The sequence below is a fragment of the Numenius arquata genome, chromosome 1 (genome assembly GCF_964106895.1).
Source record: "Numenius arquata chromosome 1, bNumArq3.hap1.1, whole genome shotgun sequence".
In the NCBI taxonomy this organism is placed as follows: domain Eukaryota; kingdom Metazoa; phylum Chordata; class Aves; order Charadriiformes; family Scolopacidae; genus Numenius; species Numenius arquata.
The window spans coordinates 120,410,296-120,429,202 of record NC_133576.1 but is presented as its reverse complement, the minus strand read 5'-3'; the positions used below and the strand labels follow the sequence as shown (position 1 = coordinate 120,429,202).

The following is an 18,907-nucleotide window of genomic DNA, read 5'->3' as shown; positions in this document are numbered from 1 at the left end:
CACCCCAAAACTAACTCATGTCCTGCCTTTTTTTGTTTTTAGTAGAAAAAGCTGTTTGTTAAATAAAACTGCAGATACCAGCTTCCATTGCTTTTAGGAGTTAATTAAAAGCAAATACATTCCATATTAGTAAAAAAGTAAATTGAAAATCATCAATACGTTATCACATTTGTTAGTTTGACATGAGTTCTCAGGCATACATAGCAATTACAGATTTACTATCAAAGTAGACTCTTCAAATGTATTTTTTTGTTTGGTTGATTCTTTACACTACCTATTTGCCTAGCAGTAAATAAGAATCTAACCCATTACTTGTCTGTCTTTTAACTGCAAAGATGCAAATAGATTTGAAAGATAATTTATTAGATATGGCAAAGAACAGCTTGGTGCAGATGATCTTACACTGAAACTGACAAGCAACAAAACTCAGTTGTGCAACGACTGCTAAAACTCAGTTTAGATGTATATGCTTTTATTATTACTATCAAAGTCCTCACTAATAGAAATATATGTTATCGCTCATATCTTGATTACCATTATGACAGCTTATAATTAAAATCTACAGAAAGTCTAGGGCTAAGAAAATAGTACAAAATATAAAAATACCACTACCTCCCAACAATATCAAAAACAATGACAAAAATGGAAGCAAGACATCTATTTGAATTTCAGTTCTTTCTTCCATCTAGATAGCACTGCCATGTCCTTAAAAGCAACAGTCTAATTAAAGATATTATCTACAGTCCCTGCTCTGATGGAAATCTGTAGCAAGATATCCTTCAGAAAAAAAAAAAAAATTTTATTTCACTTCATGCCTCCAGAGCTACATATTCTGTTAGTTCTACTGAACAGAAAACGCAGGCAACACAGCAGCCTTGTGAAAGCGAGAAATACTTGCAGCAGTGGGCCAGCAAGATAAGAATCTACTTAAAAGTTAAGCTTAAATCCCATTATTTGAGCAAAGAACTTTAGATATACTGTTTTTAAAATCTACACATGTGATCTTAAAATACTGGATATCTTCCTACGGCATGGGAATTTACTAAAAAAATATATTAAAAAACCAATGAAAATATGGATCATTTCTGTGTCACATAACTACAAGGTTTTCTTCATCAATATCCATTTTCCCCTCAGTTGCATTTAGAATTCTTTACATAGCTATCTTTGGTAGCTATCTTTTGGCATCTCTATTTGGTAAGCTTTGTTTACAAGAAAGCCGGGGTAATGAGAATAGATGATCACCAAATTCACACAAATAGCACGCTTCAATCCAAACCAGTACATCTTCAGTCAACAACTGTACCTGAAAATCCCCAGAGAAGCTGTTGGGCTAGAATATAATCAAATCAATTTTTAGAAAACATCTCGAGTTACACATTAACATACTAAATATAGAAATGGTTATTAAGTAGCAAAATACAGTATACATTTTAGGAAAGCAAAAGTAAGATCTGGTTGTCTTTGTACAACACAATAAAAAAAAAATTGCATCCCATCTTCCCAAAGAAACAATACTGGAAAGTTTCTATTTCTGCAACTGTACCAGGAATCTCTCTGATATAATTTCTACAGCTATATAAGTAAAATTTTTGAGAGGTAAAGCTTCAAAACCTGCCAAAAACCTCTCTAACACTTATTATTTATAATAACATACAACTTCGATGGTACTACAGTTGTACTTTACATCTTAGAATGAAGAATAATTTAGGAGGAGCTAGAGTGAAAAGTAGGCCACTACAATCTTGCAAAGTATTATCTAAAAGTCCTTAGTCATTTCTAGAAGATTCAGAAGAATTATACTTGTCATATTCATATACAAATGTATGTTCTTCTAATCAATGAGAGGCATATTACCAACCAAGAGCAAGTTCCTACCAAAATGTCATTCAACCTAACTGCCAGAGGAATAAGAGCGACAGAAGCATGACCTTAAACGTGATCAAAAATCTCCCCATGCACTAAAAAGACTAGAGAGACTTTGTCACAACTCAGAGACCAAGACTGGAAATGAAGGAATGTCCTAGAAGAATTCAGTATGGGATTGCTCTGTGAATATATAGGGTGGGTTTTTTCATTATAGACACCTCTGCTTTTTCTGTTTAAGATGCATTCAAACATATAGTCTGTCAAACCTCCATTTTGTTTTGCTCATTTTTTTTTTTTTTAATTGAAGCACGGTTTCAGACTGCTTTGTGACATTCACTTGGAGGAAGCTGTCTAGGAAAATACATCTTAGAAGTCAATTTAAGGTATCATCATGAAGAACTGGCATTATTCAAAGCTAATATTCTTGTCTTCCATACAAAGGGAAAAAAAGGTCAGAACACAGGCTGAAGAAATACAGACTGTGACTGAATGACTAAAGACCTGATAAAGGGTATCAAGAAAAGCAAATCAACACAATGATTTATAGCCTTCTATGTCTGGTTCTGATGGGTTTAGTCTAAAAAAGCATTCTGCTAAACCGAGCAATTTAAAAAAGAAGAGAGACAAGAATCTTTCTCTGAAAAGTCGATTTTCTAGACACTGAAGAGTAAGATAGCTCACCATATACTCATATAATTTAAAAATAAGCTGGAGTGACTTCTTTGCAACGTGTTTACATGAAAAGACTTCTGATAGTCAAACTTCAAATTTACCAGTCAAATGCGTAACAAAACACAAGGGTGGAAAGGTAAATACAGACAAACTCTGAGTAGAAAAGAGGCAAAAAAAAAAATTAAATCTGAAGGCAGTTAAACATAGATGCAGCAAACTTCTTCACCAAGTCTTTTGGTCAAGATTGGAAGTATTTCAGTAGGTCCACATTGACACAACCATAAGCTATGAAATAAGACTTGGGGAATGCTTGATGAAATTATATGGTCTACAGTTTGCTTGAGGCTACAGTATGCTTAAGCTAGTTTCCTCTGGTTTTAAAAAAACACACTGATGTGATCACTTGCGATTGTGAGATAAGAAATGATCCACAATACCAAAACCATGACATAGCTATTGCATATGCAGACACTACAAACGCAAAATAGAATTCTGACTGTCTTAAGCAGTGGAATACTATTTGCACACAATTACTGAACCTTGAATACATACTTTTTAGTAAGTGAATAGCTATTCTTTTTTCTGCAAGTTTTCATCCTTCTTCCCTTGCCTTTGCCTTTTTGATCATTTATAACTTTCACTTGTGTCATTTCCAATTCAAACAACAGTCTATTGTATTTTAAACTTTTTTTTAGATGACCAATTTATTTATGTTAACTCAGATACAGAAAGACATTGCTTTAAGCTTGAGCTTATAACCAGTCTGTTCAACCATTAGCAATCTGTTTCACTATATGAGAACACAGAAGATTTATTACCTCGGCTTTTGGCAGCTTCTTTCAAAGCAGATAGAACCTCAGGCTTCAGGTCATCAGAAAGTAACCTTCCTTCCAAGCCAGGAAAGAGTGATCTAAGCACACCATTTAAAAAAAAAAAAACAAAACCAAACACAAACAAAAACACACAAACAAACAAAAAAGCACATTAGCAAAGCATCTAATTTATTTATGATGCTGCACAGAAATTACCGGCACAGTAATCATGATGGTAAGACACATACAAAGCAATCGCTTTCATATGCAGAATTGGGCTTTCCGTGGGTGTTTTCTTGCAAATGAGAAAATCATACATTTAGAAGCAGAGAGTAGTAAGAAACTAATTTTTCCAACTTTTTCAAAGCAGGTCTAAGTAAGTTTTCTTTTGATAGACAAAATGGGATTCAAAAACTATTTTCATCTGTTTGTATTTTAACCAGAAAAGATAAAATAGGACCCACTATTCTATGTCTCTTAAAGATTCTATTTGAAAGCATACAAAAAATACAACATGTAATTCTAGGACTTCAAAAGATCTATGCATTCCAAAAGATCTGTAGACAGCGGTTAAGATTACCGTAGCCAAGAGTTGGTCTCATCCTGCTCTTCCCTCCCCTTTCCTTATGTTAGCACTTAAAACTAAATAGTTTTTCGAAGTTTGGTCTTCCTGAAATCAAACATAACTATCTAGTTTAATTCTGACAGCAGGCATGTCTGTTACACATAAACCAACACAGAATCTTTCTTGTTCTTCCACAGGTATTAACAGAAGGATATTCATAAGAGCTTATTTCAGCTTTTTAAGAGCCAAACTCTTAAGTTTAAAGCGTTTTAAAACATCTAGCATGAGTCATTTATCGTACTTATAACATTAGAATTAAAAATAATTACTGTAGGCAAGAATAGAGGCAAATAAAGCACTACTATTTTAGATTTCTGTATTATCATAGCTAGCAAGTAGATTTATACCTGGTAAAACATGCTTTTGTGTACGTTCTACAACCCTAATCAAACTAAGTCCATTAGCAACAGAACACAAACCAAGTAAGATACAGTAGTATCATTAAATTCCCCAAAAACGTATCTTATGACTAGTCTGAAGCAGGACTGTAATTTGTTGGTCCCATCATGGGAATATTTTGCACTGGCTTAACTTCAGGAAGGAGAAACAAAGTAAAAGAATAGCAACAGATAAGTCATCTCAAAACAGATGCCAGAGAAATTTTTATTATTATTATTTTTTAAAGAAGACACAAGGATCACAGGCTCCGAGTACTGTTAATCCTCTGATAAATAACTTGAATTGTCTAGAACAAAACAGATTATGCTTTTAAAATATAACAGGAAAAGAACAGCAGCAGACTTGAAAAAAGCAAACCATACTCAAGCAACGCCGGAAGACCAGTTACCTGCATCCAACTGCTTTTCTTGAAGATGTGTTGTTTATATATAAATTGTGGTTTGAATATATGTAAGGACCTTACTTGGAGCACTTTTTGCCTTGATCATATCTATATTAGCACACTCCAACCCACCTCTACTTCCCATATAAACAGTCCATAGGGCAGTAAAAGCAGCAAAGTGCATGCCAAGTATCACATTCTCTCAAGTTCAAAATCAGTGGAACTCTAAGGGAGTTCTAAAGGAGAAGGAGGGGTAGTTGTGAACATGCATATGGATAGCACTTCATGACAAGGAACAACTACAGCTAAGACATCTGGTGTGTCTGAGTGACTTCAAGCACTCAGAGAGATTACTTGGAGAAGTGTCCAGATTTGTTAAATCTTTTATACACGTATAATCCAGTACAGACATAAAAAGCAGTAGTCATGCTTTCCCCCCAGTGACCCCAAGGTCACTTATTCCAGCTAACCTGCTCTTTCCTATCCCCTCCCCAGTGTCAGTGCAAGCTTTTTCAGTAGATGAAGTGTGAACCTAATTGGAACATTGATGCAGCTGGAAAAAAATCAAGGACCACAAATTAATTGGAGAGGGACTGGAAAGAAAAAAGGCATAGCAGATGCAGAAGACAAGCCCACTTCTTTCCATGGGAGTATCTTTTTACTTCCAAAAAACAGTAAGTGTTTAGTGCTAAGCCCTTTGCGGGAAATAAGAGTGTTGTGTCAAAAAAAAGCCTGAAGTCATCTCAAGCTTCAAGTTCAATAAAAGCTCTTATCAATACCTAATTTAGTGTACTTCCTAGTATGCATGTTTCTAACCTCCTCATATTGATACTTCTCAGAAGAAAGCTAATTTGAAATATATCCTGGGGTATTCCCCTGAAGCCTAGATCACATGATTCTCTATAAACTTATAATGGCAAGTAGCTGTCACTTTTCAAATGAGATATATGTACATGTTTGTGCGTATGGACAGAAAACAGAGTTCTATATCTATGCATTATTATATTATATTACAGGCTTCTGCATATCACCTTGTGTGCTGATAAGCAAATAACAGTCTGAAGCTCTGTTTTAGCATTTAAACTGAAAAAAACAACGGTATTTAAAATATTAAGTATACCTGGGATATTCTTCTGAGGTTATGTAAACTACATCCTGTTCTGACACAGATGAGGAAAAAGGAATAAAATTTCCATTTTGTAATGGCAAAAGCTCCAATCCAATCAGTTCACTGTAGACTCCATCAGAAAGCACAAACTCTAAAAGATGAAGCTTCTCTTCAGCAGGTCCACTGTGTCCAGATTTCCTTAGTACTTGCCGTACTACAGCAGGAGTCACTTTTTTCACAGCTTTAGCAGCAGAAATAGTAAGATGCACTGCACTAGCAATATTTGCTGGTACCTTGGCAATCTGCTTCCCTGAATTCTGGAGGTAGTTGAGAACAGACTGTGTGTACTCCAAACTCTCATCCATTTCAGAAAAGTGCACCTGTTCGACCTGTATCCACTGATTACTCACTGAGTAAATAACGGTATGCTGGAGCAGCTCTTTAAAGAGAGGTACTACAATTGGTTTCCAAGGTACCCTGATTTTGTTCTCATCAGGCCATAACCTATAAATTCTTTCAGCTGACAATGGAAAATCCGAATTCTTCTCAGTCTCCATTCGTTTGATAGCTTCCAAAATAAGGGTGGTATATGCCTTTGGCACAATATTCACCACGAGAAGATCATTCCACAAAGCTGCTGGATCTCTCCATTGATCCAGCTCTCGCCATTTGATACTCCTCCTATTGTCTGTAAGACCAAAGAAACCACTAACATGAACTGGGAGTCCAGTTTTGCTTTCTTCACCTGGAGGCAAAGGCAGAAAACAAAACGCTCTTCCTGAAAAGTCTGCTACAGCTCCTTTTTCTTCTTCATTAGTTGATAAAGACATGGCTATTCCAACAGTAGGAACAAATTTCAAGTCATCAGCTAAACTATCCAGTTCAGTACACATTCCTCGACCACCTACACAATTACACACCAACCAAGATGTTTTCTGTGCGTCCTTAATGCTCTCATCTTCTACAACTATATTTACATGGTATGTCACACATGTTATGCTATTGCTTGGAACTCCTTTACAATACTGATTTATTGCAGTTCCTAAGATCTTGATAGAATTTGGTCTTTCATGTTTCAAGGCCTTGTTCTCACTAGCAGTTACTCTAAAAATCAGCCTCTCGGTTCCATCAGCTTCCCTAACATGCAATGACACATCCTGAACACTCTTCAGGAAGAGCAATACTGTGTCTGCATCTGCTCTGAAGGATTCAAACAGCTCCAGAACCTTCTGTTTGTCGTAAACATTGCTGCTCAGCTGGGAAGGCTGCAGACGAAGTGGGAAACGAAAAAAGGTACCAGGAAAGTTTCCATTCTTAAAGGTTTCCTTAGTGCTGCCAAACACACCAATGAATGGAGCAAACTGGTCTGTAAGTTCATTGATTTCCTTGCTATCTTCTTTTAGATTCCAGCACTGGCCTGATTCGTGAGGTCCAAAAAGGGTTTGATGGGGATCAAGCATTCCAATCTGGTCACCACTGAAAATGCTAGGGACATCTGTATACATAAAAAACAACTATTAGTAATCCTAAAACAACATGCTTTTCAAGTACGGTCTTAAGGAACAAATTTTAAAAGGGTAAGAAAAAAAAAGTTATAAAACAGCGATGAACCTAGGCTAAATCTGATAACGTACAATTCAGTGCTTACTGACAGCAAAAAAACAAGCACACTTCTATTTTGCAATTAAATATTTGCATTTTAGCAAACTGTGAGCAACAAAAAGTGTAATTTTCTTCAACTCTATACTTATATCTTTCCAATATTTTCAGGAAAAAAAAAAACCAAAACAATTTAATATACTAAAGATGTATTCTAGTACATTCATACTTTGCAAATCTTGAAGGCTTGCAAACAGTAATCTTGTACATTTAAATGCGTAATTCCCAGAATTATTAAGCCACTGAACTTATTAACTAAGCTTTTATTCATGCTCTTAAGTAAAATATTGTGAAAAAACATCCTGCGTCTTACAAACTCACTTCACAAGTTAAAAATATTATTTCAGCAAAAATTTGCTTCTTATCCTTATCTATTATAATAGATAAGGATAATAATAAAGATAAATAATAAAGAATAATTCTTATTCTTATCTATTATAACTATTATGTAGACTGTAAGCACTATTTACACTATGTGCTTCTTCTGTACAGAAGTAAAACACTTTGCCAGAATAACAGATTTCAAGACTGAATATTACCAGCTTGTGAAAGAGTATGTACTCTCTTTCTCAAATGTAAATGTGCATATACCTCTATTATGGAATATCCTTTCTAGCATGAAATAAAAATCACTGCCCATTATGCAAAGAACCTGCATAAAAGTTTGTCTAGTCTGAACTTTCACACTTCTACTTGCTTATCAACCCTGCTACTAGAAGAAACAAATCTCCTCCAAAAACTTTCAAAATCCAAAGGTTACCTTACAGAGTTTTAGAAAATATGAAGGAAATTTAGCCAAGGATCTAATTTAAAAATGCACTATAGATAAATTATTAAATTTTTTATGAAGATAAAATCATTAAACAACTCAAAACTTCAACATTTTCATTTTTAAATATCTACTGAGAGTACCTGTTATATGATAAACCGAATTAAAGCCAATTCCAAATCTTCCAACTTTCAGGGGATCATCTTTCTTCCTGCTTCTTGCTATTTCCTGTATACCATGCCAGTCCTCAGGGGTGAAAACTGCATTGTTGTATGCATAAAATGCTGGCCCTATAATAAATAGGTAAGTGTTAAAAAGATGACAGAAGAAAACCATTTACTGTTAAAAATTTCTAGGAAACAAACTTACAGAACTGAGAAAGTGTTTCTTTAAAGTATGCATTTGCAAATTTAATGAGGAAGCTACAACTCAAGCTGACATCAAATTATGCTTGGGCATGAAAGAAAGGTGTAGAGTTGCAGCAAAAACAGAAGCAAGAAGATGGATTTACCTCTGTACATGGTATTTAAAAGATGTATATTCTTATATCTAGTTCTGGTGTCCACTTTTTAAAACAACGATTCTGAAAAACTGAACAGAAAGCAGAAACCAACAAAACTTCTGAAAAAAGCGTCCTGTGGCAAAACGCTTAAACTCAAATCTGTTCAGTCTACCAAAAAGATGTTTTGAAGATGTACTAATCACAGTCTGCTCATACCTCCACTGGAAGGGAATACATGGCAAGGTATACCAATAACCTGTGTCTAGCAAGTAAGGCAGACATTCAGATTAGAAGACATAACGAGGCTGATTAACAACTGAAAAAAGCTAGAAACAAGTAGTAGTGGACTAGTCATAATTGAAATCTTCAAATCACAACTGAATGCTTTTTGGGATGATTACGCAAACTAATTTGATTGATAAATGCATAACTGACCCCTATCACACAAAGCCATATCTGATGACGTAAAAACCTTTTGTATGGAGCAAATTTGGTATAAGGAGGAGAGAACAAGAGGCGGGGAAGAAAATAGAACTGCCTGGAGAGTGCTGAAATGTAAGGGGCTAGGGTAACCTTTACTTAAGAACTGGAGATAGCTCTCAAAAGGTAGAGATTAATAAGTAAAAAAAAAAATCTGAAAATGATTGTCTAATACCACGAACATTCTTTTATTGTACGTCTTACTGATTGAATCTTGTTTAGTTGCTCTACTAAAAATCCTTATTTGCATTTTGGGATATGGAGTGAACCCAGTAAAATAAACACTGCGATACACAGTCACCCTGGGAGAAGTGATTTAGAATAAAGTGGAACATGAAGACTTTCCTCCAACTGGAAGCAGTTGGAAAGCTTATACTGACAACCTGCAAGAAAACAGTGCAAGGCCTTCAATACAAAACACTAGCTTTGGAAAAGAATTATCAACATGAGAACATCGACAAAATATGCACTTAGTAAGGTGGAAGTGGCAACGGAGTCATCCCTATATGGTCATCTCCATACAGCAAGGAGAAAAACACAGAACCACATGCACATTGAAGAATAATGGCCCAAATTAATAAAGATTATATTTACCCTGATATTGCGCCATGTCCTTTGACCATAGAGTTTCTGTTCCATACTGAGTTTCATCATATAAAAACCTAACCTCTGTGGCACCAGCATCTTCTGCATTCTGTATCAGTTCCTGAGAGAGAAAAAAACCAAAGGAAAAATTATAATGTTGTAAAGATTCTAGCAATGGCTGCCCAACTGAAACAGTAGAAAATAGTAAGCAACTGTCTCAAGTGTAATTATTTTCATACTTTTCAACCAAAATAATTTTACCCAGTTTATCTCAATGAAAATATGCATTACAAAAGGAGTATTCAGACATACATATATACTATATATCCCAGCTGGAACTCAATCTGGCCATTAATATAAGGGACAACAAAAGAAGTTTTTATAAATACGTCAAACAAAAAGAGAGTCAGGCAGAATCTCCATCCCTTACTGGATGCGGGGGGAAACATTGCGACCAAGGACGAGGAGAAGGCTGAGATACTTAATGCCTTCTTTGCCTCCATCTTCAATAGGCGGACCAGCTACCCCCAGGTTGTACAGCCTCCTGGGCTGGAAGATAAGGATGGAGAGCAGAACAACCCCCCTGTAATCCAGGAGGAAGTAGCTAATGATTTGCTTATGCACCTGGACACGCATAAGCCCATGGGGCCAGACGGGATTCACCCAAGGGTACTCAGAGAGCTGGCGGGAGAGCTCACCAAGCCTCTCTCCATTGTCTATCAACAATCCTGGTCAACAGGAGAGGTACCAGATGACTGGAGGGTGGCCAATGTGACACCCATCTACAAGAAGGGCCGGAAGGATGATCCGGGAAACTATAGGCCTGTCAGCCTGACCTCGGTACCGGGAAAGGTCATGGAGAGGATCATCTTGAGTGAGCTCTCACGGCAAGTGCAGGGCAGCTGAGGGATCAGGGCCAGCCAGCATGGGTTTATGAAAGGGAGGTCCTGCTTAACCAACTTGATCTCCTTCTATGACCATGTGACCCGCCTTCTCAATGCGGAGAAGGCTGTGGACGTTGTCTACCTGGACTTTGGTAAGGCCTTTGACACCGTCCCCCACAGCGTTCTCCTGGAGAAGCTGGCGAATCATGGCATAGACAAGTGTACTCTTCACTGGGTAAAAAACTGGCTGGATGGCCGTGCCCAGAGAGTTGTGATTAATGGGGTGAAATTCAGTTGGCGGCCGGTCACCAGTGGTGTCCCTCAGGGCTCAGTTTTGGTCTTGTTTAATATCTTTATTGATGATCTGGATAAGGGGATTGAGTGCACCCTCAGTAAGTTTGCAGATGACACCAAACTAGGTGGGAGTGTTGATCTGTTTGAGGGTCGGAAGGCTCTACAGAGGAACCTGGACAGGTTGGATCAACAGGCCAAGGCCAATAGGATGAAGTTTAATAAGGCCAAGTGCCGGGTCCTGAATTTCAGTCACAACAACCCCAGGCAACGCTACAGGCTTGGGGAAGAGTGGCTGGAAAGCTGCCCAGCAGAAAAGGACCTGGGGGTATTGGTGGAGAGCCGGCTTAACATGAGCCAGCAGTGTGCCCAGGTGGCCAAGAAGGCCAACAGCATCCTGGCCTGTATCAGGAATAGCGTGGCCAGCAGGAGTAGGGAAGTGATCGTGCCTCGGTACTCGGCACTGGTGAGGCCTCACCTCGAGTACTGTGTCCACTTCTGGGCCCCTCACTACAGGAAGGACATTGAGCTGCTGGAGCGTGTCCAGAGGAGAGCCACCAAGCTGGTGAGGGGTCTAGAGAACAAGTCATATGCGGAGAGGCTGAGGGAACTGGGCATGTTTAGTCTGGAGAAGAGGAGGCTGAGGGGGGACCTCATTGCCCTCTACAACTACCTGAAAGGAGGTGGTAGAGAGGTGGGTGTTGGCCTCTTCTCCCAAGGGAATAATGGCAGGACCAGAGGAAAAGGTCTGAAGTTGCGGCAGGGGAGGATTAGATTAGATATTAGGAAGAATTACTTTACTGAGAGAGTGGTCAGGCACTGGAACGGCCTGCCCAGGGAGGTGGTGGAGTCGCCATCCCTGGAGGTATTTAAGAAATGTGTAGACATGGCACTTCAGGGCATGCTCTAGTGCCCGAGATTGTTGGTTTGTGTCTGTTTGTGGGTGGGTGTGGTGTGGTCGTGGGCATTTGTTTTGGTTTGGTTTTGGTGTTTGGTGTTCTGGGATTTTTTGGGAGGTTTTGGGTTTTTTTTTTTTTGTTTTGTCTTGGTGGTTTTGTTTTGGTTTGTTTGTTTTTTTTTTTTTTTTGGTTGGTTGGACTCGATGATCTCAAAGGTCCCATCCAACCAAAAATATTCTGTGATTCTGTGATAAGTAATGTGAATGTAGAGCCCAAATACCACACCCAAGCAGTATTTGTAAAGTTTAGGTATAAGCTGCTAAACTGTTACTAGTATAACTAGATTCTTGCAAATCAGAGTTGTACAAGTCTCAAAACAATGCAAGATAACAGAAGAAAAAAAAAAAAGAAAAAAATACCAAAGTTCACTGTTAAGCCCACACGACAACTGTAAGACAACAGTGAGGCAACAAATCATAGAAGGGCAATACACAGCACTCTTCTTTACATCAACTGAATTCCCTTTATGTTAACATTTCACAGTATGAACCAACTGTTCAAGAGCCACGGTGCTCACTTTTAACACTCTCTCAGCAAAGGTCTGCAGAACAGTTCTGCCCAGTAACTCTGTAAATCATGAATCAATAGAGCTCACCTTTTAAATGAAGCCCATAGACTAGAAAGAAGCTTATATTGAGTATTTGTTAAGTACTATTAGTAGTGGTGAGAGCTATGGATAACTCTAATAACTAAAATGTCAATAAACTAGTTCTGTAAACACTGCCACTAATAAAATATGCCTATCTGGTCCCATTTACATCAATAGCATTATAGAGCGCAGACACGTAAGCATGATTATAAATACCTAGAGGATTAGAGCTTCACACAATGCTCTATTTACACTGAATAATCAAAGTATATCAGGGCTCCAAAGATTCACACTCATACATACATCTATACACAGGTACACACGTGTATACGTAGCTTTGGCATAAGGAAGTATGTCAGCTGAATCGAAAAGCTATGCAGGTACCTCACATCACATCCAATATACTCATACAACAAATTTCATTTCATTATGCATAAAAATAAAAGACTTGCTAGCAAGACGAATCTTTACTTTAAAAATTCATCAACTAGCAGCAGATATTTCATATTAGGTTTCATTCCACTATATTGTTGACAGTAAAACAAGCTCATTGTTATCTAATACCAAAAATATAACCCCTCCATTTTTCACGTTGTCTATAATCTTCAGTCTATAAGGCATATCACACAAGTAACCAAAACATATTTATATTGATACTTCTACATAATTTTGAAGCAAGATGAAATAGCAAGAAATATACCCATAGTTCAGGATACATAATACATTTTTAAAGAATCTCCATGAGGTATTCAATTACAAAAACCATTCTTTTAGAATTGCATAATTGTGGCAATCATTCAAGAAGATACAGAAAGATAGCCAAAGCCTCTCAAAATATTAAATAATAAGTATGGAAACCACCATGTAGTCAGAGATTTGCGTTCATGCTGTGGTACATGGAACATCTGCTACATTCAGCTGTAGCAGCATTGCATTTGAAGAATCCAAACAGTGAAATCCATTTTAACAGATCAGCAAAATTCCTGGTAGTAATCCCTCCCTAACAGTCTGTTAACTCTAAATTGCAAACCATGAAAAGAGGAACATTTCTACTTTAAGATTTACCTATCTGATTTCTAAGGACATATCCTATTTCTTCACAGTGGAATGAAAAAATGGGTTCAAATTGTTAAGGTCTGAACCTTTCATGATTCAAATTCACCTTGGATATTCAACTAGAACTGGGAAATAGTAAAAATGTAAGCACCCATCCTATGAATGGACACTGCTCAGAACATATCCAGGATGTAGTTTACCAAAACAGTTGAAGATATGCTTAAGCATTCACACTAAAAATAATCAACTTCTAGTTCTGCAGTTGCAAAGAAAATCTTCCAAGAGACAGGAGAAACTCTCATCATCTGTCACCATTTGTATTGGTGTGTTTTATATATACAGATAGAAATATACATATATCCGTACCAAATCCCATTAGTTAGAACCCAGCATTCCAATACACTAACAAAATCCATTTCTTAACATCCGTGTGATGAAGCATTCTGATTTAGAAACTTAACATTGAACTATGAACTAACCAATCCAGATGCTCTTCAAAAAACCAAACTGTCACTTCCAGACATTAGCATAGGAAGCTACAATAAATCAGACAAATCATCCTCTACAGATACCTGTCTTTCCCTTTGTGGGACTTGATAAAGTTAGAATGATCTATATTTTACCAGATCATAGACTCACAGAACGGTTTGGGTTGGAATGGACCTTTAAAGATCATCAAGTCTAAACCCCCTGCGACACCTTTCACTAGACGAGGTTGCTCAAAGCCTTGTTCAACCTGACTTTGAACACTTCCAATGATGGAGCATCCACAGCTTCTCTAAGCAACCTCTTCCAGTGTCTCACCATGCTCATCGTAAAATATTTCTTCCTTTGTCCAATCTAAACCTACCCTCTTTCAGTTTAAAACCATTCCCCCTTGTCCTGTCACAACAAGCCTCAGTATCATGTCTCTCTCCTTCTTCCTTACAAGCCCCCTTTGTATGTTGAAAGGCTGCAATAGGGTCTTGTCAGAGCTTTCTCTTCTGCAGCCCGAGCAATCCTCTCAGCCCTTCTTCACAAGAGACATGTTCCAGCCCTGTGAGGTGATGTAAACTCCACTCCACCAGCTCACCATCCTATTTACTGAAAATTTTTTTAGTGCTTAAATCAATATTGTCATTTCCATTGTTTGGCTTGTACACATAACATTCAGATGTGGCGCATCACAACATAACATGCCCTACTGATGCATACTTTGAAGACTCCTGGACCAATGACAAAACACCATAAAGAACACTAACCTCAGTTCAGAAAATTCTGTGACTAATATCTAGACCAAAAATATTTTTCAGCCCATACAAAATGATGGGTTCATTATTCTTATCACTCTTAGAGTAAGTCTCACAAAAGCCACTCAAAGATTCCCACCTTAGAAGTGCTCTTAATCTAATGATGAAACTTTGTGAAACTGCCAAAGATCCCTGAGGAAAATATACTTGCTACCCAGAAATTCTACAGTAAAATCTTGTGTTAAAGTCATCAGCTTATCCCAATCTTACACTAAGATAATCCCTCCCAAAAACCTGTATATACTATTAGGTAGGTTTACCATAGCTTACAGCAGAGATGAACAGTGAAATAACAAGCAAAATAAACATTTTAGACAGCTTATACTCTATACAAAGTATATAATTAAGTCAGAGACTTCATGATATTATCTGCAGTTTATCTCTATTCTTTATAAATTACAACGGCATCTGTGACAAGCAAACCCATAGACATTAAACACACACACACACACACACACACACAAGTGCCACACAATTCACTTTGCCTTGTCCATAGAAATGGAAAGATGGATCTCCTGTGCTAGAATGAATATCTAATGAGGTACAACAACAGCTAGACTTGCTGGAAAGTGTTAAACTAATGGTATTACGTCATGCATATTGAATGATTGCTAAAAATACCATTTATTGCATACCTTAAGAATCTGTCCTCCCTCTGGGTATCTTCTCAAAATATCCTTAAGAAAATCAACAAGTGGTGGCGTTGTTTGTCCAAAACGACCTAACAAACAAACAAAAAGTAAAGCGTGTATTACGTTACTCTGCACTTAATTTCAGATTTAAAAAAAAAAATTACTAAACAATTACTGGGAATTTAGAAAAAAAAAATTTACATTCACTCAAGGCCTGATACTGTAAAATCTTGTATTTCTAAAAGCAGCTGTAGAAATACTACATTATAAATATTTTTATTTAAAAAATTAAAATAACAGTCTTGATGTTAGTGTCTCCATGTTGTTCCGTATCTGGATGAAACAAATTTGGGGACCAAGTGTTTGAATCTGTTACACCCCAATTCCAACTACTGGATGTTCAAATATAGCAACTTCTAAAGAACTACTACTTTTTCAGCAGCAGGACAGTATTCTAGGGCAGCGTAACTTTTTTATAGCCAGTGATGATCCCTACAGACAGCTACACACAGGCACAACATATTTTGGTTCTAGAGTACGGTCCCTGCTCTGGCATACTGTGGTGCTGGGCCTGGTGCTAGCTTTGGCGTTTCCTGGGCTTAGCACAGGAAGGAAAAGTCTCAGAAAGGTACTAACAAGCGTTATGAAGTTCTGCTCTAAGAGAAAGGGTCTATCACAGAACGAAAGGATCAACTCTCTTCAGTTCAAACTCCAGTCTAGGACTGAAGAGCAGCTCCCTAAATCCAAACCTGTAAAATATGTGCTTCAAACAAACATTTATAATGCCATTCCCACATGGAAAACAGACTCTACTGATGCTCCTTCTACCATTTCCCTTTAAAGTTATTAATAATTAATAACTCTCTCTCTCCTCCTTCTGCCTATACATGTGTTTATGTAAAGTACACAGATCCAAACACACACACATTATTTGTATTATGGAATTAAAAAATTAGACAAAGAACCAACACAGAATACTCAGCAATGTGGAAAAAAAGGGATAGATAAGAGACATTTATTTGCTGAGAGAATATCAAGTAAAAATGTCAAACATCTTCTCTTCACAAAACTTTCATATCACTCTTTACTTAAGGTAAGTTCATAGCATCAATTAAAAAAAAACACCAAGAAATTGCAACTCACAGCTGAAAGTGTGAAAAGTATTTTATAACCTTTGTTATTATTTTTACAGTATATAGAAGTATATGAAAGTAAACACGCAATATGCAAACTTCCAAAAGAAGGTGCACTGATCAAGAGTAGGAAAGCTTGGGTGTTTCTTTTCTTAGAAGAAATTGTCTAAAAAAAAAAATCAATAAACCCATCTTCTTTAAGTCTAACTTGGGCAGGCAGGCAGAAGTGTTTCAACAACACATTTCACTATGGGAACCACAAAACCAGACAAGTAGCTTTGAAGTGACAGGACTGAAGACAGACATTATTCTAAATCTTTACATGTAAGAGGAGAGCTGCTCTATGTATGTTGCAGAAATTACTCTGTCTTGAGATAATGACTTACTGCATCCTGTCAAAGGCTAAACTGATTTTTCTTGAGTATTAGAGCTGGTCATATTGAACACAAAATAGGTTCCACAGATCTGAAGGATAAGCTTTTTCCACAATAAGGACAGTCAAGCATTGGAATAGGAGCCCAGAGAGCCTGTGTGGTCTCCATCCTTGCAGGCTTTCCAAACTGGACCAGATCAACCCTTGAACAACCCAGTCTGAGCTCAGAGCTCACCCTGCTTTGAGCAGGTTCGAGTAGAGACCTCCTGATGTTCTTTCCAATATGAATGATTCTATGATCACACAAAAAGATTATGCATTCTTTGACAGACACCAGTGATGCATGAATACACAGGTGACATGGTTAAGTACTTCAGCAACCAATGTGCTTGGCTCTACTGACCATGCACTTCCTGAAGTTAGAAATTCACGGCCTTCCTCGATTCCCTTGCTCTAAGGAAAAACCTCAGAACTGAAAGACTCCAGAATGAACACAAAGGCTGGTACTAAAAAGCCTTCAGATCTTCTAGATTGACTTACATCAGAGTTGTGGGCCAGAAAAACTTCGGTGCTTCATCTAGACATGGACTGCTTAGAGTGCTATCTCTAAGAAAATCTCACAGCCAAATATCCCATTCCTAGGCACAAAAACCAGCAACAGTTTTTCTTTCCCATGAAAGATTTCTTAGGACTACTACACTATCTTCTCTACATACTTGCATAGCAAAAAAAAAAAACAAAACAGCTCAGAGAATCAAAAAAAAAATTATTTAGTCTATCACAGCCTACATAGTGTAAAAAATTAACAGAGCAAACAGTCAGGAGCGAGAGAAAAAAATATTTGATGCAATAGAACCATGTGGTCCACTTCCATAGGGGTTTTCTAACTATTGCAGGTACTAGAGAATGTGAACATGAACTTCTAGCTAATATACAAATGCTTCATTTCCCTCTGTCACTAGAAAACCATCAGCCAGTACACCCAATGGCTTACACAGGCTAAGAAATACAACATTTGTGACACCAAATAAAATATCTGCATGAAAAGAAGGGTTTCCTTCTTCATCGTACCATGCCATTAGCATTTATTTCATTCTCTTATATTAATGCTAGCAACCAAGTAACATAATCATTACAGATTTTATTTAGAGCCCTTCTGAAGATATTCAGGTATCATAATTAATTCAAATACCATGTAAGCAGATACACCTGCAATTTTTGTAATAAATATGTAACTAAATGTACAGAATTAAAAGAGAAACAAATGAACAAAAAAACCCAAAGAAAATCAAAAGCTTTTTACCTTGATACAGTTTTCTATACTGAAAAGATATCCTTTCAGTATTCGAATTGTTTACAAGTATTCAGCTTACTTTATATGGGACAAGGCAGCTACTAATGCTACTGCAAGGCAAGTCTTAATGATTCTCAAGGACAGCAATATTCTAATTTCTACATGTGAAATTATAAAGAAAAAATTAAACACCAAGGCACTTAAAAAGAGAAATTCAATTTTCTTGGTGCAGAAGAAAAATAATTGCTTCCCATCTAAAGAAAAGAATAATTTCAATTAACTCCAGACAGTGTTAGAAAATGCTTTGACCTTCCAGTTTATAAGCAGAGACAAGTATTTTTCATACCTCCTCCTTTCAACCCTTTTGACTGAAGCTTCAGAAAAACCTGATTTTGAGACTTCTGAAGATCTACAATCTTGGTACCATCAGATAACTGAAATAAAAAATAAGACAGATCTTGATCAGAACATTCTGCAGCATAAATAGTTCACTGTAGCTTAATTTCCTACGTTCTATGAAGTCTGGTTTTATCTGAAAGTATACA

General features: G+C 37.1%; 1 protein-coding gene across 3 annotated transcripts in view; it reads right to left on the bottom strand.

Moving 5' to 3' along the window:
- The window catches only part of SACS (sacsin molecular chaperone), a 64,986-nt gene that overhangs the window by 12,837 nt on the left and 33,242 nt on the right, over positions 1 to 18,907 (bottom strand). For 2 of the 3 annotated variants that reach the window (XM_074147319.1, XM_074147327.1), the window contains 6 exons: positions 18,709 to 18,796; positions 15,566 to 15,651; positions 9,872 to 9,983; positions 8,439 to 8,585; positions 5,880 to 7,362; positions 3,360 to 3,451 (listed from right to left, as the gene is read on the bottom strand). In XM_074147319.1, coding sequence (XP_074003420.1) covers positions 3,360 to 3,451; positions 5,880 to 7,362; positions 8,439 to 8,585; positions 9,872 to 9,983; positions 15,566 to 15,651; positions 18,709 to 18,796 — 2,008 coding nt within the window. Of the gene's footprint in view, positions 1 to 1,306; positions 1,334 to 3,359; positions 3,452 to 5,879; positions 7,363 to 8,438; positions 8,586 to 9,871; positions 9,984 to 15,565; positions 15,652 to 18,708; positions 18,797 to 18,907 lie in introns of all 3 variants that reach the window. The other variant, XM_074147335.1, reaches the window with a different exon arrangement.